Source organism: Salvelinus sp. IW2-2015, unplaced genomic scaffold, assembly GCF_002910315.2.
Source record: "Salvelinus sp. IW2-2015 unplaced genomic scaffold, ASM291031v2 Un_scaffold16312, whole genome shotgun sequence".
NCBI lineage: Eukaryota > Metazoa > Chordata > Actinopteri > Salmoniformes > Salmonidae > Salvelinus > Salvelinus sp. IW2-2015.
In genome coordinates, this window is record NW_019957531.1 from 211,593 (window position 1) to 238,546 (window position 26,954).

General features: G+C 40.6%; 1 protein-coding gene across 7 annotated transcripts; it reads left to right on the forward strand.

Annotated features, from left to right (window-relative positions):
- The first annotated feature begins 2,108 nt into the window (after positions 1-2,108).
- LOC112080394 (bromodomain-containing protein 3) lies at positions 2,109-23,725 on the forward strand. 7 transcript variants are annotated; one of them, XM_070442545.1, is made up of 12 exons: positions 2,109-2,213; positions 3,181-3,510; positions 4,154-4,291; positions 4,628-4,779; positions 4,871-5,057; positions 5,279-5,650; positions 5,915-6,043; positions 6,125-6,322; positions 6,729-6,797; positions 7,967-8,193; positions 9,733-10,022; positions 21,706-23,725. In XM_070442545.1, the coding sequence occupies exons 2-12, from the start codon at positions 3,319-3,321 to the stop codon at positions 21,822-21,824; spliced, it is 2,073 nt and encodes a 690-aa protein (XP_070298646.1). In that variant the 5' UTR covers positions 2,109-2,213; positions 3,181-3,318; the 3' UTR covers positions 21,825-23,725. The 7 variants fall into 7 exon arrangements, with proteins under 7 accessions (XP_070298646.1, XP_070298650.1, XP_070298645.1 ...); XM_070442544.1 differs by having other exon boundaries at positions 2,117-2,267; XM_070442543.1 differs by having other exon boundaries at positions 2,117-2,259.
- The last annotated feature ends 3,229 nt before the right edge of the window (positions 23,726-26,954 follow it).

Below are 26,954 nucleotides of genomic sequence, written 5' to 3' on the forward strand. Positions count from 1 at the left end.
AGTCAAAGGTATATGAAATACAAATGGTATAGAGAAATAGTCCTATAATTCCTATAATAACCTCAACCTAAAACTTCTTACCTGGGAATATTGAAGATTCATGTTAAAAGGAACCACCAGCTTTCATATGTTCTGAGCAAGGAACTTCAATATTAGCTTTTTTACATGGCACATATTGCACTTTTACTTTCTTCTCCAACACTTTGTTTTTGCATTACTTAAACCAAATTGAACATGTTTCATTATTTATTTGAGGCTAAATTGATTTGATTTATGTATTATATTAAGTTAAAATAATAGTGTTCATTCAGTATTGTTGTAATTGTCATTATTACAAAAAAATAATTTTAAAAAAATTGGCCGATTAATCGGTATCGGCTTTTTTGGTCCTCCAATAATCGGTATCAGTATCGGCATTGAAAAATCATAATCGGTCAACCTCTAAACTGTATATTATTCGTGTTGTCGTACAGCAACGGCTCAGTGAAACTTAAGCTATTACAGTTTTAATGTCCCATTGGTAGGATAGTCTCGAACGGAGCTCATTCAGTTTATTCTCCTGTGATTGCACATTGGCCAATAGGATGGATGGTAGAGACAGGTTACACACTCACCGACGAATTCTCACAAGGCACACCGATCTCTGCCCCCTGTACCTCCGTCTTTTCTTCTTGCGAATAACAGGGATTTGGCCCTGGTCTAGGAGAAACAGTATATCCTTTGCTTTGGACTCATTAAAGAAAAAATCTTTGTCCAGTTCGAGGTGAGTATTCACTGTTCTGATATCCAGAAACTCTTTTCGGTCATAAGAGACGGCAGCAGCAACATTATCTTCAAATCAAGTGGGTTGACGTGCAGGTACCGCTAATAATTAGAAAATAAGGGGTGTTGGGCAAATACAACTAACTAATAGTTCAGGGATGCTGAAACTGCTAACAAAGGGCTGGCCTTTTTAATAATACCCCTAGTCTATGTTTTTTTTGTTGCATTGGATGCATCTCAATCCACCGCATCCGGTGATGTCGCATATCTGCACTGAAAATGTGACAGAGCTAGAGCCCTGTTTGTCAGACCATGAGACATCCTGAAAATCGGTCTTCTCACAAAATCACCTAACCTTTATGACCCATCTGTGGAAAGATGAGGCTCCCATGAACACAATGGTGTTCTCCATTTTGCTCTACGACCCCCACAAGCGTCTTGGGACTCATTTTATAGTCCTTGTTGGTATTAGATAGAACGCCCACTTGTGGGGAAAACAACCCGTGGTTCCCTAAGTTACCCCATTGGCTCAGTTCAAAAACATGACCCCATTCAAACGCAGTTTTCTTGTTGTCTGCTTGTTTTAATCAATTACAAAACTACATTTAAGAAAAGCACATGTCTAAAGATTACTGCTCCAAAGCGTTCTCACTACTTAGAAAAACGTAATATTGTAGGGCTTCCCTCATGCCCCTTTTCATGACAGTGCAAGCAGCAACTTGGGTGAGTGCTAGCTACCGACAGGAACATTAAGCTAGCCAAGACCAACAACACAAACAAATAGACTACACAGATACAAGTAGTGAGTGGAGTATACTAACAAGTTAAATTGATTATTTGTGATAAAATGTTTTTCACACAAATGTTTTCCACTTGCAGCCTACTTGGCCACCGTGTCCCCACATTTCCCATGCCAAATAGCCTGAAGATTTTTGACCTGGTTACACAGCAGCTTTGGCATGTTTTGTTATCCTGTATAACAAAATAGACTTTTACAATGGTGGTCCATTGGAAAGAATGTTTGTTTTCCCAATTCTGTGGACGCGGTCGAGGGAATTACTTATTATTACGTGATTATCGACTCGGAATAGCCTAAATACAAATATAGACTCTGAGTGTTGCGTGACGATACCGTAACAACCGCGTGACGCAACATGACAACGTAAACGCGATTGGTCGACAGTCTTTGTTCAATATCCAATGGGATTTCTATCTCCTCTTTTCTGTGATATCTCTGGCCTTTACCCCTCAAACGCTCCCTGTGCCAAACATGGCTTGTGCTTAAGGAGCTGCATCCCGGGATATGTAGTCAGTCATTTAGCGACATACCTCCAATTCCAAATGCTTTACCCATCAAAACACAACAAGGACCATGATGCTGCTCGAAATTGCGCATGGGATATCAGACAGCCGATAACTCGTCTATTATGCTACTTCGCTGAAATATAAAGGTACCAGAAAACTGCGAGCGAACAACCATTGGAGCCACTTGAGAAAGTAATAAAGTAAAATATGTACTTTTTCCTGATTTGTGTAATTTAAAGGATGGGATGCGTATCGAAGTGTTTCTCAAATACACTCAATCCATAGGTTGCTTTCTGACTCAGCCTGCCCGCTCGGTGCCTTGATTGAAACAATGCATACAAAGCTTAGTTAGCGAGGATTTGTTAGGCTAGTAGTTAACCTTAGCTAACGCTACATTTGTCGTATGCAAAGTTGAAATGGTAACCTAGTTATCGTTTCATATTATTTTCAGCGCTTCTACAACGCACTGGTCAGCATTTTAGTTGTACTTCACATGAACTCGTGTGTAAGTTAGCTATTTGCATTGCGTGCACATTTAGCATTTTGCCTATTGAGAGGCTAGTTACTGTAGCAAACAGCTATAGCATCCCCCTGCCCGCCATCTTTTTAAAGGAATAGATGTGATGCACAATCATATGCACCCGGTCGCTAAATTGTAAATGGCTACTATTTTGTGAAATAAAGGGTGTACGCCCAGTCGAGTAACTAGCTAATCTGTCTACATTTAGCCATATGGATTTGTGATTGCTAAACGTGCCGGATTTTGGCGTAGTTTATTATCCTACAATGTGTACTTTTGTGAATGTTGATCTCTGCATCATTGCTGTTGCCCAGCGAAATGCTCACTTCTTTGCCCCTGTTAGCAATTCTAAGTGGTCTGTGTAAGTTATATTACTTTGGCTACATGTATGTGTACTCACATTTTAGATTCATTTGACTTTTAGTTTATTAGAATTTAGCCACCACTCCATAGCTCAATCATTCTCATAAAATATTAGCCCAATTGACTCGATTTGGCTTCTGTCTGTGAGGATGGCATCTGAAGGTCTCATATTTTCTGAACAACACTTCTTTAATTTTCTAATTCCAATATTTGACTATTTTGTTTGGCAGGGCACATACACTCAGGTGGTGATGGGATGTGTGTACTGCTGGAGGAATAATGAGCTGAAAGAGGAGCAAAGTATCCATTGAAAACACTAGACTCAGACGTTTTGTAGAACAGGGAAGAAGTGCTCTCCTGTTGCCAGTATGTCGGCTGTTCCTGCGTCCGCCCCGGCACTTGTCAATCCCTCGCCACCAGAGTTCACCAACCCCAACAAGCCTGGCCGGAAAACAAACCAACTACAGTACATGCAGAACGTTGTGGTGAAGACTCTATGGAAGCATCAGTTTGCGTGGCCCTTTTACACACCTGTGGATGCCATCAAATTATGTCTCGCCGTAAGTCAATTCCACACTCAGTAGTTTTCTCTGTTATTGGTAGTCAGTATGGGGTACTAAAAGCAGAGCCTTAATGCTAGAATCCTTAATTGAAACAATAACAAAGTGTGGACCCCACCTCTGTTTTGGTAAAAAGCTGAGGGATGGACCTGGAGAAATGTAACCACTCTCAAATTCATAGACTGAGCTATGGATTCAAGGACTGACCATCCATAATATCAAATGCATAGTTTTAACCATGTTTTGAGGCTACAATGTTTGTTTACGTTTAATAAACATTGGAGTGAAACAGGCTTATATATTGGGTTCTGATGGGGTATGACAGTTGAACTATTCTCATGAGACATTTCTAAGTTATATTCTCCAAGAATCAGTGGGTATATGTCATTAATGTCTAAGTCTAAAATGTATGTAGTAACAAAGGATTCTAGCTTTGACAATATTTGGCTCTGGGTAAAAGTAGGTTGTTGCATTTTAATATATACACTGTGTGGATGTGTGTACATTTTGGTGTGATTCCTAACTAACCCTAACCCCTCATTGTTGAACAATCATAATCTTAAAATGTTTTCTTTATTTCCTGGCTGTTATGTTATTGCTCATTCATAGTGAATTCTACTTCCCTCTTGATGCTGTCATATAGGACTATCATAAAGTTATCAAGAGCCCAATGGACATGGGAACAATAAAGAAGAGGCTAGAGAATAACTACTACTGGAGTGCCAGCGAGTGTATGCAGGACTTCAATACAATGTTTACCAACTGTTATATCTACAACAAGGTAAATTCTCCTTTGCCATTCATAAAAATATAGATGTGAAAAACAACAAGGTCCGCACTCAACAAGTAGTTCAAAGAGCTTATTTCCTTTAGCAGTTTTTTCACTGGATCACATACAGATGTTTACACACACAGATGGTTTTTCAGTGACATTGATGAAGACTTTTGAACTGTATTTTGACTCATTACGAGGAGGATGTATTTACACTTCCTCTAGTCGGTCTAGAGGTGCCCCGTAGGCATTTTTGATAGCTGTGATGATTTTGATCAAGCAAACCATCTGACCTTGTTCACCTTAATCTTGACCCATAACTCATCCTTTCTTGTGTTCCCACAGCCTACAGATGACATTGTGCTGATGGCCCAAGCTCTAGAGAAGATATTCTTACAGAAAGTGGCCCAAATGCCTCAGGAGGAGGTGGAGCTGCTACCACCGGTGCCCAAAGTCAAAGCAGCCCGCAAACCAGGGGGGCCCGTTACTGCAGGCAAGTCCAGCCTTTCACAGTTGATAGGGACTCATGCGCTGAGGAAATGTCTGTCATTTACACATTTTTGCTTCCATCATCTTTCTTGCAGAGAGCCAAGCACAGGGTGAGTCGACGGATTCACCCCCATCTTCTTACCCCAGCTCCCCTCCACTTCTGTCTCAGACTCCTGTCATAGCAGCCACGCCAGTGCCAACCATTACATCTGTTACCCCTGTCCGAGCTGTGCCTACCGCTGCCTCCATGATGGCTGTGGTTCCAACGGCACAGCCAGTCATCAAAGTAAGTCCCAGAGAGACAGGCCGCTCTAGGGGGTCTTTTCATTTAGCTCTACAGTCCAACGGAATATTCTTGTGGGGAGCGCATTTTACAGTTCTACTCGTCAAAATGTTCTCTTAGGATATAATCTATTAGAAATTTGAGAGAAATTCTAATATGCCATATCTTGATGAAGAGAAACAGGCTACTGATATATTTGCGTTTGGCCATTGTCATTTCCACAGAAAAAGGGGGTCAAGCGGAAAGCGGACACAACAACTCCCACCACCTCAGCAATCTCGGCCAGTAGAAGTGACTCCCCTACCCAGCTCCTAGAATCCAAACAGGAGAATGTCTTGTCCAGGCGGGAGAGCACAGTGCGGTCTGTCAAGCCCCTCAAGAAGGACACAGATGATGGAGAGGTGCCCCTGCTCAGTGGCAAGAAAGGCAAGCTCGGCGAGCAGCTGAAGCACTGCGAAGTCATCCTGAAGGAGATGCTGTCCAAGAAGTACACGGCCCACGCTTGGCCTTTCTACAAGCCTGTAGACGCAGAAGCGCTAGAACTGCATGACTACCATGAGATCATCAAACACCCCATGGACCTGAGCACTGTCAAAGTAGGTTCCCTATTCACTCCCTCGACTCACTCCTAACTCTTCTAAATTACCCTCCAAAGCCTGGCTGTTTGCTTGGTGGAGGAAAATAATACGACCAATGTTTTTATTTGGTGGTTAAGAATAGTTCAAATGGAACTATCCCTCAACAACAGTCACTGCTAAGGGGAGGACAATTACACCTGTTTTGCTAGTATATTTGTTTTGAGTTTTATAGAGATCTTTATCTCAGTAATAAGGCTCTGACTGTTTGCTCTGTAACCACAGAAAAAAATGGACAGTCGAGATTACCAAGATGCCCAAAGCTTTGCGACAGACGTCCGGTTAATGTTTTCAAATTGCTACAAGTACAACCCCCCTGACCACGAGGTTGTTGCGATGGCCAGGAAGCTCCAGGTAGGATAAGATGAATCAGATATCTACACCACCTCATTGGAGGGCTGTCGGTTGAACTACCCCTTGTCTTGTGTTTCTCAGGATGTGTTTGAGATGCGATTTGCCAAGATGCCAGACGAGCCCATCGAAGCCACCCAGCTCTCCACCATGCCGGTGGTAAGCAAGAGTACAGAGAGCAGTGAGAGCAGCGGCAACACCTCCAGTTCGGAGAGCTCCGACTCAGAGGAGGAGCGGGCCACGCGGCTCGCCGAACTGCAGGAACAGGTGGGTTCGGAACAGGTGGGTTCTCACAACCAAGGACCAAGATCCAAAACCCATGGATGGATGAACAGGGAGATGCCCCCCTCATGCCCCACTTCAGATTTAGACCGCTAACCCTTAAAAATCAAAGCCACTCCACGATGTTCAGAGATGATTTTCAGCCAGCCATCCAGAGTAAAAGTGACATAGTTAACCCTCTGCCGCTACAAATGCTGCAATAAACTGTTAGAATAACTTGGTATTATGGCTTGCATGCTGAAACTGTAGAGCTCACATTTTTAGAGCAATGTTTTACATTTCATTCATACCAATGTTGACATTATTTAGCTCTAATGAAATAGTTTGTTGTGCTACTAGAATGTTAACATGATCTTTGGAGTTTTCTATCTTTGTCCCCTGATTTCCCCTTTGGCTTTCTTACCAGCAAATCACTGTGGAGCACCCCAATGGTAACAGGGCGGGGGGAAAAAACGGGTGTGCCAAACGTTTTCAGGTGATTTATCTCTTACTTCCCCGTCCCCACAAAACTTTTTATTTTTGTATTGCACCTTGTTGAAAGAGCGGTAGAGGGTTACATGTGGGGATGAGAACTATTAAACAGGTTGTAAGTGTGCTAAAGGTCTTTCCCTCAGTAGTCAGCTTGCTCTTTGACATGTAGACCTAGATATTCCTTTTTAAGGCTTTTTGTAAGATGCAGGTAGTTACTTTTTCTCCCATTGTCACATTCTTTTACTGGTTTAAAAATGGGAAATGTTGGTTTTCATGGTGGTGACAGTGTTTGCTGGTGTTGGTAGTGTTAGTGTTTTTTTTAATGATTCTGGCAATGATTTCAAATGCTTTTGTTGTGTTGTAGGGTCCGTATTTCTTCCTTTTTTCAAGTTGAATATTCTCCTAAAGAACAATGTTTTTGTGCTGAAGACAAGGAAGTGTCACTGAGAGCGTTCACAATTCTATGTTATCGTTTTCTTTTTCTGTTTTATATTACTTGTTTCTTCAAAAAGCAATCAGTCAATGCGTCACTTTGGGAGTCAGCATTTGCTTATTGTTTTAAAGTTTTCGGTAGACAGCTACATTACAGGCTGGTGGCCCGGTGTGCTTCTCTGACAGCTTTTTTCCAGAGGCCAATGGGATATTATTTAATGAGAATCCTCTTTTCCTTGCCAGTATAGTACTGTTTTTCTGAGATCAATGACTGTACACTATTTACACACACACTCTTGATTGTTTCCTCTATGACTATTCTGAGCTTTCATTTGAGAATATATGTAGAAATATGAGTAGTGTATAGTTAATTAATGCACGTACAATACATGAATAAGGTAACTTGAGGATGATTTAAGATGCAGCAACCCTTTAAAAGTGAAATCAATCAAGCAAACACATGAATTGGCTAGAAAATGAGACCCCTTCAAAGTCAATGGAAAATAAAACGTTCCTCCTAGGGCTAATATATAACTAATATAACTGTCATAATTGTGACATAATGGTCCAAGACATTTTCTGCAACAGGTTACACATACCTACATCCCACAATAGCTAACCCTTGATGCCTGTATTTTTCCATCACTTCCAGTACCTTGTCCCAGTCTCTGCATCCACTTCACCCTATATAAACCAACATCTGGGCTCATCGGTGACTCTTTATTCTGCTTCTCTCCTCAGCTGAAGGCCGTTCACGAACAGCTGGCTGTTCTGTCGCAGGCCCCAGTAAGTAAACCAAAGAAAATGGAGAAAAAGCAAAAAGATAAGAAGAAAGACAAAGAGAAGGACAAAGCCAACAAGGGGAAGGCTGAAGACGAGAAGAAGCCCAAGTCAGCACAGCAAACCAAGCCAGCTAATCAGAAGAAGGCTCCAGCTCGGAAACCAAACCGCACGGGGGCGGCTACCAGGTACTACTGCCCAGTCTTATCATACAGTGCCTTGAGAAAGTATTCGCACCTCTTGACTTTTTCCAAATGGTGTTGTGTTACAGCCTGAATTTAAACTTTTGTGTCACTGGCCTACACACAATACTGGAATTATGTTTTTAGAAATTAAAAATTAAAAGCTGAAATATCTTGAGTCAATTAAGTTCAGGAGTCAAAATTCACTCTGTGCAATTGTGTTTAACGTGATTTTTTAATGACTACCTCATCTCTGTACCCCACACATACAATTATCCGTAAGGTTCCTCAGTCGAGGAGTGAATTTCATACACAGATTTAACCACAAAGGCCAATGCCTCGCAAAGGGCACCTATTGGTAGATATGTAAAAAGCATAAATTGAATATCCCTTTGAGCATGGTAAAAGTTACACTTTTGATGGTGAATCAATACACCCAGTCATTACAAAGACACAGGCGTCTTTCCTAACTCAGTTACCGGAGAGGAAGGAAGCCGCTCAGGGATTTCACCATGAGGCGAATGGTGACTTGAAGTCAGTTATGGAGTTTAATGACTGTGATAGGAGAAAACTGAGGATGGATCAACAACATTTACTCCACAAAAATAACCTAAAATGACAAAGTGAAAAGAAGGAAGCCTGTACAGACTAAAAAATATTCCAAAACATGCATCCGATTTGCAAAAAGGCCCTAAAGTAAAACTGCAAAAATATTGGCAAAGAAATGTACTTTATTTCTTGAATACAAAGTGTAATGTTGGGGGCCAATCCAACACAACACATCACTGAGTACCACTGTTCATATTTTCAAGCATGTGGCTGCACCATGTTATGGGTATGATCGTCATCGTCAAGGACTAGGGAGTTTTGAGGGGATAAAAAGAAACGGAATAGAGCTAAGCACAGGCAAAATCCTAGAGGATAACCTGGTGTTCAGTCTGCTTTCCAACAGACACTGGGAGACATTCACCTTTCAGCTGGACAATAACCTAAAACACAAGGCCAAATACACTGGAGTTGCTTACCAAGACGACAATGAATGTTCATGAGTGGCCTAGTTAGTTTTGACTTAAATTATTCTATCGACTCGGGTGTGAATACTTATGTAAATGAGACTTTTGTATTTCATTTTCAATACATTTGCTACAAATTCTAAAAACATGGTTTCACGTCATCTTTATGCTGCATTTTGTGTAAAAAAATATCTAATACATTTTGAATTCAGGCGGTAACACAACAGAATGTGGAATAAGTCAAGGGGTATGAATACTATCTGAAGGCACTGTATCCGTTTCGTAATTTGTCACAATTAATTTGCTCAATACTGCAGAGAACTTGAACTTTTGGATAAATCATCATTACCCATGCCACTTGTTGTAACAGTGTTACGCTCTGCTGTGTTACACTTTCCCCTTGTAGTCTGATCCAGACGTGTCCGTCTGTCACACATCATCTGTACTTAAAACTTCTCTCAGTGCTAATTTGAGCATCCTGAGAGAGGCAAAACCCGTAGGCCTATCAAAGATCTGACCAAAACATTTTCAGGCAACCGAAGAAAGGGACCAAGGTGGCGGCGGCGAACAACGAGTCTGAAGAGGAGCCATCCCTTCCCATGTCATACGACGAGAAGCGCCAGCTCAGCCTGGACATCAACCGTCTTCCGGGTGAGAAGTTGGGCAGGGTGGTCCACATCATCCAGGCCCGGGAGCCTTCGCTGCGTGACTCCAATCCGGACGAGATAGAGATAGACTTTGAGACACTCAAACCCTCTACCCTTCGTGAGCTCGAACGATACGTCAAGTCCTGTTTGCAAAAAAAGCAGCGGAAACTTTTACGTAAGTTGTGAGCTATTACTCTTGTTGTTTTTACAGATGCCCTTCTCCAGTCGCTAATGGTTACCTGGTTCTTCAGGGGTAAACCTCTCTTTTCTCTGCCTGTTTACTAAATGCTCTCAAGCGTTTGTTCCCCCCCTTTTTAACACTGATGTTACTCACCCTCCCACCCTTCGCAATTGCTTTTTGGTATTTTATTAGGATCCCCATTAGCTGTTGTGAAACCATCAGCTATTCTTCCTGGGGTCCACATGAAACATGACATATTACAGAACATAAATAGACAAGTAAAGCACAAGGACAGAACTACATGATTTTAGAAACGGCACACACAGCCTAAATGTCAATACATATACACAAAATATCTAGGTGAAATAGGGAAGAGGCGTTGTGCCGTAAGGTAGTGGTGAACGGGTCAACTGTTTGTTCACCCGCCCGCAATTGCAAATAACCCATCCGCAACCGCTCGACTATATGCTATAAAGTGAAACTTTGAGGCCTGCACCCAACCCTTAAGCCGGAAATATAGAAAATGCGCTGGAGGCTACAGTCAGACTGCAGAACAATTTTTTGAGTGTGTGTGCAGGATTTTGTTTTGCCTGATTTAGATATGTTTCTGCTTATAATATCCAATAATAATAATAATATTGTCTATAATTAGATATATGTAGTAGAGGACGACCGATTTAAGATTTTTCAATGCCGATACCAATTATTGGAGGACCAAAAAAAGCCGATGCCGGTACAGATTAATCGGCCGATTTTATTTTTTAAAGATATATAATAATAATATTTTTTATATATATATATATACTGCTCAAAAAAATAAATGGAACACTAAAATAACACATCCTAGATCTGAATGAATGAACTATTCTTATTAAATACTTTTTTCTTTACATAGTTGAATGTGCTGACAATAGCATCACACAAAAATTATCAATGGAAACAAATTTATCAACCCATGGAGGTCTGGATTTGGAGTCCCACTCAAAATTAAAGTGGAAAACCACACTACAGGCTGATCCAACTTTGATGTAATGTCCTTAAAACAAGTCAAAATGAGGCTCAGTAGTGTGTGTGGCCTCCACGTGCCTGTATGACCTCCCTTAACCAGCCGGGCTCTCCTGATGAGGTGGCGGATGGTCTCCTGAGGGATCTCCTCCCAGACCTGGACTAAAGCATCCGCCAACTCCTGGACAGTCTGTGGTGCAACATGGCGTTGGTGGATGGAGCGAGACATGATGTCCCAGATGTGCTCAATTGGATTCAGGTCTGGGAACAGGCGGGCCAGTCCATAGCATCATGCCTTTCTTGCAGGAACTGCTGACACACTCCAGCACATGAGGTCTAGCATTGTCTTGCATTAGGAGGAACCCAGGGCAACCGCACCAGCATATGGTCTCACAAGGGGTCTGAGGATCTCATCTCGGTACCTAATGGCAGTCAGGCTACCTCTGGTGAGCCCATGGAGGGCTGTGCGGCCCCCCAAAGAAATGCACCCCACACCATGACTGACCCACCGCCAAACCGGTCATGCTGGAGGATGTTGCAGGCAGCAGAACGTTCTCCACGGCGTCTCCAGACTGTCACCTGTCACATGTTCTCAGTGTGAACCTGCTTTCATCTGTGAAGAGCACAGGCGCCAGTGGCGAATTTGCCAATCTTGGTGTTCTCTGGCAAATGCCAAACGTCCTGCACGGTGTTGGGCTGTAAGCACAACCCCCACCTGTGGACGTCGGCCCTCATACCACCCTCATGGAGTCTGTTTCTGACCGTTTGAGCAGACACATGCACATTTGTGGCCTGCTGGAGGTCATTTTGCAGGGCTCTGCAGTGCTCCTCCTGCTCCTTCTTGCACAAAGGCGGAGGTAGCGGTCCTGCTGCTGGGTTGTTGCCCTCCTACGGCCTCCTCCACGTCTCCTGATGTACTGGCCTGTCTCCTGTAGCGCCTCCATGCTCTGGACACTACGCTGACAGACACAGCAAACCTTCTTGCCACAGCTCGCATTGATGTGCCATCCTGGATGAGCTGCACTACCTGAGCCACTTGTGTGGGTTGTAGACTCCTCTCATGCTACACTAGAGTGAAAGCACCGCCAGCATTCAAAAGTGACCAAAACATCAGCCAGGAAGCATAGGAACAGAGAAGTGGTCTGTGGTCACCACCTGCAGAACCACTCCTTTATTGGGGGTGTCTTGCTAATTGCCTATAATTTCCACCTTTTGTCTATTCCATTTGCACAACAGCATGTGAAATTTATTGTCAATCAGTGTTGCTTCCTAAGTGGACAGTTTGATTTCACAGAGTGTGATTGACTTGAGTTACATTGTGTTGTTTAAGTGTTCCCTTTATTTTTTTGAGCAGTGTATATATTTATATATATATATATATATAGAGAAAAAAAAGAAATGTATTTGTAATAATGACAATTACAACAATACTGAATGAACACTTATTTTAACTTAATATAATACATCAATAAAATCGATTTAGCCTCAAATAAATAATGAAACATGTTCAATTTGGTTTAAATAATGCAAAAACAAAGTGTTGGGGAGGAAAGTAAAAGTGCAACATGTGCCATGTAAGAAAGCTAACCTTTAAGTTCCTTGCTCATGAAAGCTGGTGGTTCCTTTTAACTAGTGATTATGATTGAATGATTGATTTTTATAAGATAAGTTTAATGCTAGCTAGCAACTTACCTTGGCTTCTTACTGCATTCGCGTAACAGGCAGGCTCCTCGTGGAGCCTGTAATGTGGTTAGAGCATTGGACTAGTTAACCGTAAGGTTGCAAGATAGATTTTTACCTTGTCAGCAAGGTGATTCAATCTTTCTGCCCCTGTGGAAGGCGGTTAACCCACCGTTCCTAGGCTGTCATTGAAAATAAGAATGTGTTCTTAACTGACTTGCCTAGTTAAATAAAGGTGTAAAAAAAAAAAAATGCCAAATCGGTGTCCAAAAATACCGGTTTCCAATTGTTATGAAAACTTGAAATCGGCCCTAATTAATCGGTCGACCTCTAATATGTAGCTTCTCTTTTGTCATTATGTGTTTCCCTAAAATATACCCTTGCTCAACAGAATAATGTAATAGCTTGATAGAATGAATGCTTCAATCTAGTTGACATCGGTAAAGTTTTCTCTGTCGTCTTTCGCAGAGCAAAGACCTTTCGGGACTGGGGAGAAAATACAATGCAATACAGAAGAAAAAAAAAACGTACGACTTTCTGTGAAAAATGTCCAAATGACATCAGTTTGACCAGTTGTAAGGCAAAAGAATAATGTGAAAACGACCCAACGTGTTTCATTCGGCTTCAATGCATATTTTATGTGGTTGAAATTACCCAATCGTCGTACTTGATTAAAGTAAAGATAACTTAATAGAAAACGACTCAAGTAAAAGTTGAAAGTCACCAAGTGAAATTCTACTTGTCTAAAAGTATTTGATTTAAAATATACTTAAGTATCAAAAGTAAAAGTATAAATAATAAAACATTCGATATTAACTTCTTATGGCTGGGGGCAGTATTGAGTAGCTTGGATGAATAAGGTGCCCAGAGTAAACTGCCTGCTACTTAGTCCCAATTGCTAATATATGCATATTATTAGTATATTTGGATAGAAAACAATCTGAAGTTTCTAAAACTGTTTGAATGATGTCTGTGAGTATAACAACTCATATGGCAGGCAAAAACCCGAGAAAAAATCCAACCAGGAAGTGGGAAATCTGAGGTTGGTCGTTTTTCAACTCATTCCCTATTGAAGATACAGTTGGATATTGGTAATGTTGCACTTCCTAAGGCTTCCACTAGATGTCAACAGTCTTTACAACCTTGTTTGATGCTTCTACTATGAAGTGGGGCCGAATGAGAGGGGATTGAGTAAGGTCTGCCATGAGCTGAACATGCGCATTTCTGAAGACAAAGGAATTCTCCGGTTGGAACATTATTGAAGACTTATGTTAAAAACATCCTAAAGATTGATTCTATACTTAGTTTGACATGTTTCTACGGACTGTAATATGACTTTTCGACTGAACTTTTGCCTGGACCTGCCCGCGCGTCGTGAGTCTAGATTGTGTACTGAACGCTAGAACAAAACGGAGTTATTTGGACATAAATTATGGACATTATCGAACAAAACAAACATTTATTGTGGAACTGGGATTCCTGGGAGTGCATTCTGATGAAGATCATCAAAGGTAAGTGAATGTTTTTAATGTTATTTCTGACTTCTGTTGACTGCACAATATGGCGGATATCTTTTTGTATTGTTTGGGCTCTGAGCGCCGTACTCAGATTATTGCATGATTTGCTTTTTCCGTAAAGCTTTTTTGAAATCTGACAGCAGTTGCATTAAGCAAACCAGACAGCACCATTTTCTTGTTTAATTTTTTAAAAATGTATTTACACATAGCCAGGGGAACATTCCAACTCTCAGACATCATTTACAAACAAAGCATGTGTGCTATGAGTCAGCCAGATCAGGGGCAATAGGGTTGATCAGGGATGTTCTCTTAAGTGCGCGAATTGGACCATTTTCCTGTCATGCTAAGCATTCAAAATGTAAATACTGCTTTTGGGTGTCAGGGAAAATGTATGGAGTAAAAAGTACATTATTTTCTTTAGGAATGTATTGAAGTTAAGGTTGTCAAAATTATAAATGGTAAAGTACTGATACTTTAAAGTATTTTTACTGAAGTACTTGACATCACTCGTTGATATACTGTCACCTTTTATGATGCTTTCATGATGAAGACCTCTAAAGATCATATCTAACTGAGCATTGCATTCTCTCAAGATGCAGAAAGATATCATATTTCTCTTCTCCTGTTCCCAAGTCCAAATTTTGCGTACATTTGGTGTATAATTTTACTGCAAGGAATGCTTAGTTCTGCAGGAGTTATTAGTAATGCCCTATTCGCATTGGGACTAGTTACGTATTTATTATCACAGAATGTCTGTTAATCCAGAGGACAATTCGGACAGGATAAGTTTTTTCCAAACTGCCCCCTGTAATAAATTTTTTATATATACACACTACCGTTCAATAGTTTGGGGTCACTTAGAAATGTCCTTGTCTTTGAAAGAAAAGCAAATATTTTGTCCATTAAAATAACATCAAATTGATCAGAAATACAGTGTAGGCATTGTTAATGTTGTAAATCACTATTGTAGCTGGAAATGGCTTATTTTATTTATGGACTATCTACATAGGCGTATAGAGGCCCATTATCAGCAACTGTCACTCCTGTGTTCCAATGGCACGTTGTGTTAGCTATTCCAAGTTTATCATTTTAAAAGGCTAATTGATCATTAGAAAACCCTTTTGCAATTACATTAGCACAGCTGAAAACTCTTGTTCTGATTTAAGGAAGCAATAAAACTGGCCTTTAATGCAACCGCTGTGTCAGATTTCAAAAAAGCTTTACAGCGAAAACACATCATGGAATAATCTGAGTACAGCGCTCAGAGACCAAAACAAGCCATACAGATATCCGCCATGTTGTAGAAATAGCATTATAAATATTCACTTACCTTTGATGATCTTCATCGGAATGCACTCCCAGGAATCCCAGTTTCACAATAAATTGTAGTTTTGTTTGATAAAGTCCATAATTTATGTCCAAATACCTCCTTTTTGTTCGCGCGTTTTGTACAGTAATCCAAATGTGCAGGCACTAGGTCCAGACAAAGTCCAAAAAGTTATATTACAGTTCGTAGAAACATGTCAAACGATGTATATAATCAATCTTTAGGATGTTTTTATCATAAATCTTCAATAATGTTTCAACCGGACAATTCCTTTGTCTTTAGAAATGAAAAGGAACGCAGCTAGCTCTCACGGGCGTGCGCATGATATAGCTCATGGCATTCTGCCAGACCTCTGGTTCAAACAGCTCTTATTCTCTCCCCGTTCACAGTAGAAGCCTGAAACAACGTTCTAAAGACTGTTGACATCTAGTGCAAGCCTTAGGAAGTGCAATATGACCCCACAGACACTGTATATTGTGGATAGGCAAAGACTTGAAAACCTACAAAACTCAGATTTCCCACTTCCTGGTTGGATTTTTTCTCAGGTTTTTGCCTGCCATATGAGTTCTGTTATACTCACAGACATCATTCAAACAGTTTTAGAAACTTCAGAGTGTTTCTATCCAAATCTACTAATTATATGCATATTCTAGCTTTTGGGCCTGAGTAGCAGGCAGTTTACTCTGGGCACCTTTTCATCCAAGCTACTCAATACTGCCCCTTAATCCCAAAAAGTTAAACTTGTTGAGTATCTGGAGCATCAGCATTTGTGAGTTTGATTACAGGCTCAAAATGGCTAGAAACAAAGACCTTTCTTCTGAAACTCAGTCTATTCTTGTTCTGAGAAATGAAGGCGAGAAATTGCCAAGAAGCTGAAGATCTGGTTTAGAGCCAGCGCAAACTGGCTCTAAACAGAATGGAAAGAGTGGGAGGCCCCGGTGCACAACTGAGCAAGAGGACAAGTACATTAGAGTGTCAAGTTTGAGAAACAGACGCCTCACAAGTCCTCAACTGGCAGCTTTATTATATATTACCCGCAAAACACCAGTCTCAACATCAACAGTGAAGAGGCGATGCTTGAAGCACAGCGCTGTTTATGACTTCAAGCCTATCAACTCCCGAGCTTAGGCTGGCAATACTGTAGTGCCTATATGAACATTCAATAGTCAAAGGTATATGAAATACAAATGGTATAAAGAGAAATAGTCCTATAATAACTACAACTTAAAACTTCTTAACTGGGAATATTGAAGACTCATGTTAAAAGGATCACCAGCTTCCATATGTTCTCATGTTCTGAGCAAGGAACTTAAATGTTAGCTTTTTTACATGGCACATATTGCACTTTTACTTTCTTCTCCAACACTGTGTTTTTGCATTATTTAAACCAAATTGAACAAGTTTCATTTTTTATATATGTATTATATTAAGTTAAAATAAGTGTTCATTCAGTATTGTTGTAATTCACATTATTACAATTAAATATATGAAAATCGGCCGATCAATTGGTATTGGCTTTTTTTGGTCCTCCAACAATCGGTTTCGGCGTTAAAATCATAATCGGTCGACCTCTGGTGTGTATATGTGTGTGTGTGTATATACAGTTGAAGTCAGAAGCTTACATACACCTTAGCCAAATACATTTAAACTTAGTTTTTCACCATACCTGACATGTAATCCTAGTATAAAGGTAGGATCACCACTTTGTTTTAAGAATGTGAAATGTCAGAATAATAGTAGGAGAGAATTATTTATTTGAGCTTTTATTTCTTTCATCACATTCCCAGTGGGTCAGAAGTTTACATACACTCAATTAGTATTTGGTAGCATTGCCTTTAAATTGTTTAACTTGGGTCAAATGTTTTGGGTAGCCTTCCACAAGCTTCCCACAATAAGTTGGGTGAATTTTGACCCATTCCTCCTGACAGAGCTGGTGTAACTGAGTCAGGTTTGTAGGCCTCCTTGCTCACACATGCTTTTTCAGTTCTGCTCACAAATGTTCTATAGGATTGAGGTCAGGGCTTTTTGATGGCCACTCCAATATCCTGACTTTGTTGTCCTAAAGCCATTTTGCCACAACTTTGGAAGTATGCTTGGGGTCATTGTCCACTTGGAAGACCCATTTGCGACCAAGCTTTGACTTCCTGACTGATGTCTTGAGATGTTGCTTCAATATATCCACATAATGTTCCTACCTCTTGATGCCATCTTTTTTGTGAAGTGCACCAGTCCCTCCTGCAGCAAAGCACAACATGATGCTGCCACCCCCGTGCTTCACGGTTGGGATGGTGTTCTTCGGCTTGCAAGCCTCCCCCTTTTTCCTCCAAACATTACAATGGTCATTATGGCCAAACAGTTCTATTTTTGTTTCATCAGACCAGAGGACAATTCTCCAAAAAGTACAATGTTTGTCCTCATGTGCAATTGCAAACCGTAGTCTGGCTTTTTTTATGGCGATTTTTGGAGCAGTAGCTTCTTCCTTGCTGAGTGGCCTTTCAGGTTATGTCGACTTAGGACTCGTTTTACTGTGGATATAGATACTTTTGTACCTGTTTCCTCCAGCATCTTCACAAGGTCCTTTGCTGTTGTTCTGGGATTGATTTGCACTTTTCGCACCAAAGTATGTTCATCTCTAGGAGACAGAACGCGTCTCCTTCCTGAGCGGTATGACTGCTGCGTGGTCCCATGGTGTTTAGAGGTCGACCTAATATGATTTTTCAACGCCGATACCAATTACTGGAGGACCAAAAATAGCCGATACCGATTAATAGGATGATTTATTAAATTAATTAATTAATTTGTAATAATGACAATTACAGCAATACTGAATGAACAATTTTATTTTAACTTAATATAATACATCAATAAAAATCTATTTAGCCTCAAATAAATAATGAAACATGTTCAATTTGGTTTAAATAATGCAAAAACAAAGTGTTGGATAAGAAAGTAAAAGTGCAATATAAAAAAGCTAACGTTTAAGTTCCTTGCTCAGAACATGAGAACATATGAAAGCTGGTGGTTCCTGTTAAAAAAACGTAATATAATATTCCCAGGTAAGAAGTTTTAGTTTGTAGTTATTATAGGAATTACAGAACTATAGGACTATTTCTCTCTATAACATTTGTATTTTATATACTTTTGAATTTTGGATGTTCTTATAGGCACTTTAGTATTGCCAGTGTAACAGTATAGCTTCCGTCCCTCTGGGCTCGAACCAGGAACACATCGACAACAGCCACCCTCGAAGCATCGTTACCCATCGCTCCACAAAAGCCGCGGCCCTTGCAGAGCAAGGGGAACAACTACTTCAAGGTCTCAGAGCGAGTTACGTCACCGATTGAAACGCTATTAGCGCGCTCCCCGCTAAGTAGCTAGCTATTTCACATCGGTTACACCAGCCTAATCTTGGGAGTTGATAGGTTTAAAGTCATAAACAGCTCAATGCTTGAAGCACAACGAAGAGCTTCTGGCAAACGCACGAAAGTGCTGTTTGAATGAATGCTTACGAGCCTGCTGCTGCCTACCACCACTCAGTCAGACTGCTCTATCAAATATCAAATCATAGACTTTATTATAACATAATAACACACAGAAATACGAGCCTTAGGTCATTAATATGGTCAAATCCGGAAACTATAATTTTGAAAAACAAAACGTTCTTTCTTTTAGTGAAATACGGAACCGTTATGTATTTTATCTAACGGGTGGCATCCCTAAGTCTAAATATTGCTGTTACATTGTACAACCTTCAATGTTATGTCATAATTATGTACAATTCAGGCAAATTAATTACAGTCTTTGTTAGAAACAAATGGTCTTCACACAGTTCGCAACGAGCCAGGCGGCCCAAACTGCTGCAAATACCCTGACTGCTTGCACGGAACGCAAGAGAAGTGACAATTTCCCTAGTTAAAAGAAAGTTATGTTGGCAGGCAATATTAACTAAATATGCAGGTTTAAAAATATATACTTGAGTATTGATTTTAAGACAGGTATTGATGTTTATGGTTAGGTACACATTGGTGCAACGACAGTGCTTTTTTCGCGAATGCGCTTGTTAAATAACCGTTTGGCGAAGTAGGCTATGATTCAATGATAAACTAACAGGCACCGCATCGATTATATGCAACGCAGGACAAGCTAGATAAACTAGTAATATCATCAACCATGTGTAGTTAACTAGTGATTATGTTAAGATTGATTGTTTTTTTATAAGATACGTTTAATGCTAGCTAGCACCTTACCTTGGCTCCTTGCTGCACTCGCATAACAGGTAGTCAGCCTGCCACGCAGTCTCCACGTGGAGTGCAATGTAATCGGCCATGATCGGTGTCCAAAAATGCAGATTACCGATTGTTATGAAAACTTGAAATCGGCCCTAATTAATCAGCCATTCCGATTAATCGGTGGACCTCTAGTGTGTATACGTGCGTACTATTGTTTGTACAGATGAACGTGGTACCTTCTGGGATTTGAAAATTGCTCCCAAGGATGAACCAGACTTGTGGAGGTCTACAAAAAATATTCTGAGGTCTTTGCTGATTTCTTTTGATTTTCCCATGATGTCAAGCAAAGAGGCACTGAGTTTGAAGGTAGGCCTTGAAATTCATCCACAGCTACACCTCCAATTGACTCAAATGATGTCAATTAGCCTATCAGAAGCTTCTAAAGCCATGCCATCATTTTCTGGAATTTTCTAAGCAGTTTAAAGGCACAGTCAACTTAGTGTATGTAAACTTCTGACACACTGGAATTGTGATACAGTGAATTATAAGTGAAATAATCTGTCTGTAAACAATTGTTGGAAAACTTACTTGTGTCATGCACAAAGTAGATGTCCTAGCCGACTTGCCAAAACTATAGTTTGTTAACAAGAAATTTGTGTAGTGGTTGAAAAACAAGTTTTAATGACTCCAACCTACGTGTATGCAAACTTCTGACCTCAACTGTATATATGTGTGTGTGTGTGTATATATATATATATGTACTCAACCGTTCAAAAGTTTGGGGTCACTTAGAAATGTCCTTGTTTTTGAAAGAAAAGCACATTTCTTGTCCATTAAAATAAAATAAAATTGATCAGAAATACAGTGTAGAGATTGTTAATGTTGTAAATGACTATTGTAGCTGGAAACGGCAGATTTTAAAAAATGGAATATCTACATAGGCCTACAGAGGCCCATTATCAGCAACAATCACTCCTGTGTTCCAATGTCACATTGTGTTAGCTAATCCAAGTTCATCATTTTAAAAGGCTAATGGATCATTAGAAAACCCTTTTACAATTCAGCACAGCTGAAAACTGTTGTACTGATTAAAGAAGCAATAAAACTGGCCTTCTTTAGACTTGTTGAGTATCAGGAGCATCAGCATTTGTGGGTTCGATTACAGGCTCAGAATGGCCAGAAACAAAGACCTTCTGAAACTCGTCAGTCTTTTCTTGTTCTGAGAAATGAAGGCTATTCCATCTGAGAAATTGCCAAGAAACTGAAGATCTCGTACACCGCTGTGTACTACTCCCTTCACAGAGCAGCGCAAACTGGCCCTAACCAGAATAGGAAGAGGAGTGGGAGGCCCCGGTGCATAACTGAGCAGGAGGACAAGTATATTAGAGTGTCTAGTTTGAGAAACAGACGCCTCACAAGTCCTCAACTGGCAGCTTCATTAAATAGTACTTGCAAAACACCAGTCTCAACGTCAACAGTGAAGAGGCTAAATGTAGAGAGCAAAACTGACTTGAGCAGGAACTATTGTTTTGGTCCAATTGAATTTCAAGTGGACTCGTTAGCACCACCAAAACAGAAAAACGACAAGTTAGAGGGGACGGAAAGATGTAGTTTGTTGTCACATCGGCAAAGTAAACATGTGGGAACTTATTCAATGGTGTTGTCTGCCGGATTGGGAAAAATAGTGCCAAGAACTGGTTCAGGAAAACAAAAAAAGAGTTAGAAAAGCGCCTACAGGACGTGAGCAGACAACTGAACCACATTAAGAAACTGCCAGCTTTGGGATGTGTATAATATATTGTCCATTGATGCTCTCTGTGAAAAGGATGTTTGTCTATTTTTCTATAGTTGATATGTCTGGATTTGACTGTATGCCTCAGTATTAACTTTCCCCTTACCTCCTTCCTTCTCCTTTGCAGAGAAGGCAGGCTCGGCGCCAGCAGGGGGCGCCTCTCGAATGAGCGGCAGCAGCAGCTCCTCTGACTCTGGCAGCAGCAGCTCCAGTGGCTCCAGCTCAGAAAGCAGTGACTCCGATTGATCAGAGAAAGAACCACATACAGTCCAGTCCCTCTCTTACCGTAGTTAATTTACCCCCCTTTTTAGCTAGTAGTCTACTCTCTTTTTTTCTTCCCCTGGATGACTTTTATAAGATAATGAAAAGACTTTCGATGATGAGGATATTGATAATGTTTTGTATTTAGAAATGCCTTTAAAGAAAAAACGTAGGAAACGTGTAAGAAGATATAGCTGACTGAACATAGTCAGGATTTGTTTTTGCTGGCCCTTAAAGGGAAATGCCTGGTATCACCAGAACAACATGCGTTTAGTTAATATTATAATTTTTTAAAGACTATGTTACGTAAGTAGTAAACCGTTAAGAAACACTGAGATTGATTTTGGTTTGGACAAAATTGTCTCAAGGAACAAATATGGTCTTTCTCTTTCTGGGATGGCTGTTGCCTCTAGTTTGACCTTTGCCACCACACATTATTCCATTTTTTCTTCTCGGTTTTATGGATACAGCTATATTTAAGAAATTAAGATAATTGTTATTTTATCGTCATACATATAATTTCTGTTGACAATGTAAAACAAATGGTTTTAACGATCATCTATAGAAGGTAATTGATAACTGTTTATTTTTGTTCTCAATCTTCCATTCTCCATTCAGTGTTTGTAAATCTGTTGTCTCAAGGGTCTGTTCAATGTAGTTGACGGTAAACACTAGACTGCGGTTGAATGATACATTGACTTAATCATGGCCCTACTTGTATTTACTGAGTGTTTTATCTATACATTTATGGCAAAGTAAAGTTGCTGTTTGATACATTTTCTGATTGTCTTAAAGATTATTTTTGAGTCATGCTTTGATATTCTGTCCCCAGTATGTGGTGGCATATACAAATTCACTTTTTGCAGCCAGTGTTAATGTTAAATGCTCCCCTACTAAGATATCACACACTCTTGTGGTTTGTTTCCCAGCCTGTTTGTATATTTGGCATGTGCCATATCTGACAACTTTCATTATTGAATGTTATAACTTTTTCCTTTGTCTGTGTATGGGCTAGTCTTTCATTTGAACATTATGGTTATATTCCATATGTAGGTGAATTAACACTCAGTATAGCCTGTTTCTTTTAAGAGTGGAGAGCAATGGGCTCTCTGTCTCCTCTGTGTAAACGACTAATCGCCACATGTACAAAAACTTACACAAGACAGAAAATTAGAATCTAAAAGTAAATAATCTTATTGTTATTTTGTTAATATTTGAGCATTACAAAGACCTCTAAACAAAACTAGGTAGATGTGTCATAATACACAATCCAGTCTTCCTTCCAAATTCACAATCATGAATTCAAACTGCTTGTTTACCTTTTACAATACACCTGTTGTGACTGGATTTTTACAATTATGTATCTGTAATTTCTGAGGTGGTAAGTGTATTTTCTATCAATTTTAGATAATTTACAACTGCAGTTCACGAAGCTGAGATCATTTGGTTAGTTGTTAGTAGTGGTGATGTTTTAAACTTGATCTGCTAAATCCCCATTAACCTCATTATACAGATTCAGACAACCTCTTACATAAAAAAAAGCTGGTTTTGCCTGAGGGATGTCATACGAATTGTTTTCACCATATTCACTTATTTGTTCATTTTAGTTCTTGGTCAACATATAATAGATAATTTTTATATTTTAATAAAATAATTTTATGTATTTGCATGCACTCCTGCTGTAACTTTCTGAAATATTTTTTAGCACTGTATTGTAACTTCTGTAGACATCAATCTTTGATAACTAAAGATTTGTGTTGTAGTTTTAGGGTGAAATTACATAGGGATGCTGGGCAAACATAAAGTTGATATTTGATGTAATTATTTACATGGGATACCATATTTTCTGAGTTCCTTTGTTTTCATAAATAAACCACATAAACATACACGATTGTGAGCTCCTTTGTATCCCATCCATATCACAGCTGTTTAGGCCAATAACTGGCAGGGGCATAGCTATGTCAAAGGTTTGTGTTAAGTCAGAACTTATAGTAGTAGACAGACATTTAATTGAAAGAGCACACTTCTATTCCACATGACAGTGCACATAATCAACCTCTACTTGCTGTTGGAACAGTTTGTTTATTTTTTGTAATTGTTTCAGTTTGTCAGTTTAGTTACGATAATACTGCATTGAAATGCAAAAAAATCAAGAAATTATACATAGGCCTGAGCTTATACTGCCATGCCCCAATACATACACAGGTAGCCTCTTTTAGAATCAGAGATTGAAATACTTACACATTCATCTCCAACATAACGTAGGCTCAGCATTCCCGAACAGTCTCATTACAAGTCAGAATGTTGAACAAACTTAATTTCAATTTCACCTGTTGTCTGCAAATTTTTGTCCCTATGTCGGCGGTAATCTAATACAAAATCACACTTTATTTGGATACGACAGAAAGTGTCATACTATCTGTTGATAAGCAACTACTTGCTAATGTCACAGTTAGGGTTAGGTTTAAAATAAGGGTAAGGGTTAAGGTAAGTGATGAGCGATTAACCAACATTTGTTATTTTAAAGCAACTAATTGTTTTGTTGTAGTTTTTTTCCTCTGTGCTCTATGTGCACATTGCACAGGTTCTCTAGAGATAAATCAGATCCAGCCTGAACTGTGCAATGATAGTAGGGAGTTATAGTGCAGAAAACATGGTAATTACCTACAATGACCATAATCCATTGCACCTACTTGTCCGGTCTGTGTGTTTCTTTTATGCCTGCTATGGAAGAGAGAAGAATGCACACCTAAACTCAGCAAAACAATAAATGTCCTCTCACTGTGAACTGCATTTATTTTCAGCAAACTTAACATGTGTAAATATTTGTATGAACATAAGATTCAACTGAGACATAAACTGAACAAGTTCCACAGACATGTGACTAACAGAAATGGAATAATGTGTCCCTGAACAAAGTGGGGGTCAGTATCTGGTGTGGCCACCAGCTGCATTAAGTACTGCAGTGCATCTCCTCGTCATGGACTGCACCAGATTTGCCAGTTCTTGCTGTGAGTTGTTACCCCACTCTTCCACCAAGGCACCTGCAAGTTCCCGGACATTTCTGGGGGGAATGGCTCTAGCCCTCACCCTCCGATCCAACAGGTCCCAGACGTGCTCAATGGGATTGAGATCCGGGCTCTTCGTTGGCCATGGCAGAACACTTGTAGCGGTATTAATTAGAGAAAGGTAAAGAAGATTTTGTTCGGGCGCCAGGCAGGTATTAACCCTGCCGAAAGGAAAATAGTAGAACAGCGAGAGTACCACTACCAGACCCACACACATCAACAGAAGAGACTGCCTAGAGTGTAGCCTGTTGACCAGATAGCCAGCGGATAGAAAAAAGAATACACACCCTATAGATCCCACATCACAGTCCTTCCACAARTCTTGGTAACCCCACCAAGCATACCTCATATAACAATAATGGCAGAGCAAATAAACAGCAACTTCATACAATAACGAATGAAACCAGTCATCACACAGAGGATTTGCAAGAGTTTGTATTCTCTTCCAGGGAAGGAGTGCAGAGGGTATGAATGTGTGGTGTTCATATACACACTAGTCCAGCTCCAATGAAACTTCAATGCATTTATGAAAATAGAGTCGGTTGCAGTGTAAAGCACTGGACCATAGCGGGAAGAGAAAGAGAGAAAGGGAACAAGASAGGTCTTAGCTGTGGTCTTGAGGTTGCAGGTGTACAGTCTGACTGTCCGAATGGAGTGTTGGGTTGTAGTTGAACGCTTCGCAACAATGTTGCTACTAATCCCTTTGATCCATAACCGTCGCGGTCCCACATGAGAACAACCACGTCYTCGAGCGATCACACCGAGGATTGTTCCAAACACTGTACAACCACATACGCTGAAGATAAACAAACAAACTCTGCAGCATAACACACACAACCAAAACTGTCGCCCCAATCAATAGCTCCTCCCCAATAGAGCTTAACGAGCTCTTTTATCTCCTCCTTCCCTACTTGCTGCATGCGCCGTTAAAGGTGGCAGCCGTCACTTAAAAGTGCCGATTGCGCCAACAACTCACCTCACCCCCATGAAAAACAAAGCCTAGGTGAGAAAACAGAGAGCGATGCAGGGCACAATTGTTTGGACAAGTTAATGTTCCCTGCTAATCCAAACCAGGTAAAGTCACTCTCGATATGCAGAGTCTCCACGAAGAGTTCCTGCAGGTGTTGCTTTTGCCTGCGACTCGCAGCTCTTCTGCCTAGGGTAGCAAGCTTTAGTGTCCAACAACAAGTTGCACCGTCCCTAGACATCTTCCCCAGGTGTCCTCGGCGCCAAGAACAGACCAAGTAGGTTCAGCTTGGTCGCCAACTGGCTGCATTACACGGGTATGGGCCATCTTCCATCTCGAAGCTAGCTTTGGCAGTGGACTTCTTGAGATGCCCTTGCGACGAGGTGAATGGGAACGTGCCCAAACGCCAGAACACGAGACTGGGGGTGGGAAACAGCACGTCCGTCTATGTTTCAATCAAATAGGTTTCTCAGGCCTGTCCGTTGGTTTGGCTTTGGTTTTTTCTGGCTCCACGTCTGGCTAGCAAAGGTGTGTGGTGTTGTACGGCATCAAAACGCTGGGCAGCTCAGGTGACCTAACATTATGAACTTTGGCAAAGACTCTGTTCCGTCGCTTCTAGAGACTTTTAGTGGGTCTTCCAAGGTGGGAGTTCAGCGGTGAGTGAACCAGCCAGATAGTCCTCCTGTGCACCGGGCAAAGAGTTCAGTTGGCAAAAAAGACGAAATTTCAGGAAGATAATATGAATCCCATCCGTTCTGTGTGTCTTGATGACACCCCACGAGCAAGCAATATCCCTTTCAGGTCGGTTTTTAAGCCCTCCTCGGAATCAAGGTTGGTTCTGAGGATGGTTAAGGACGCTGTGGTGCAGAGCTTGTGGCAATTACAACCCGCAGGTAGGTGAACAAAGCTCTTGTAATTAGTTCCTGGATATGAACCCTGCGACCCTCGGTCAGAAGAGGATTTGGGTCTGGGATTCCGGAATGCTGGTAAAGACCTCCCCGTTCGCAAGCTTTGGAATTAGAAGCAATGGCCTGAGTGGCACGTGGCTTTGCGGAGTGGAAACAACTCCACACCAATGTG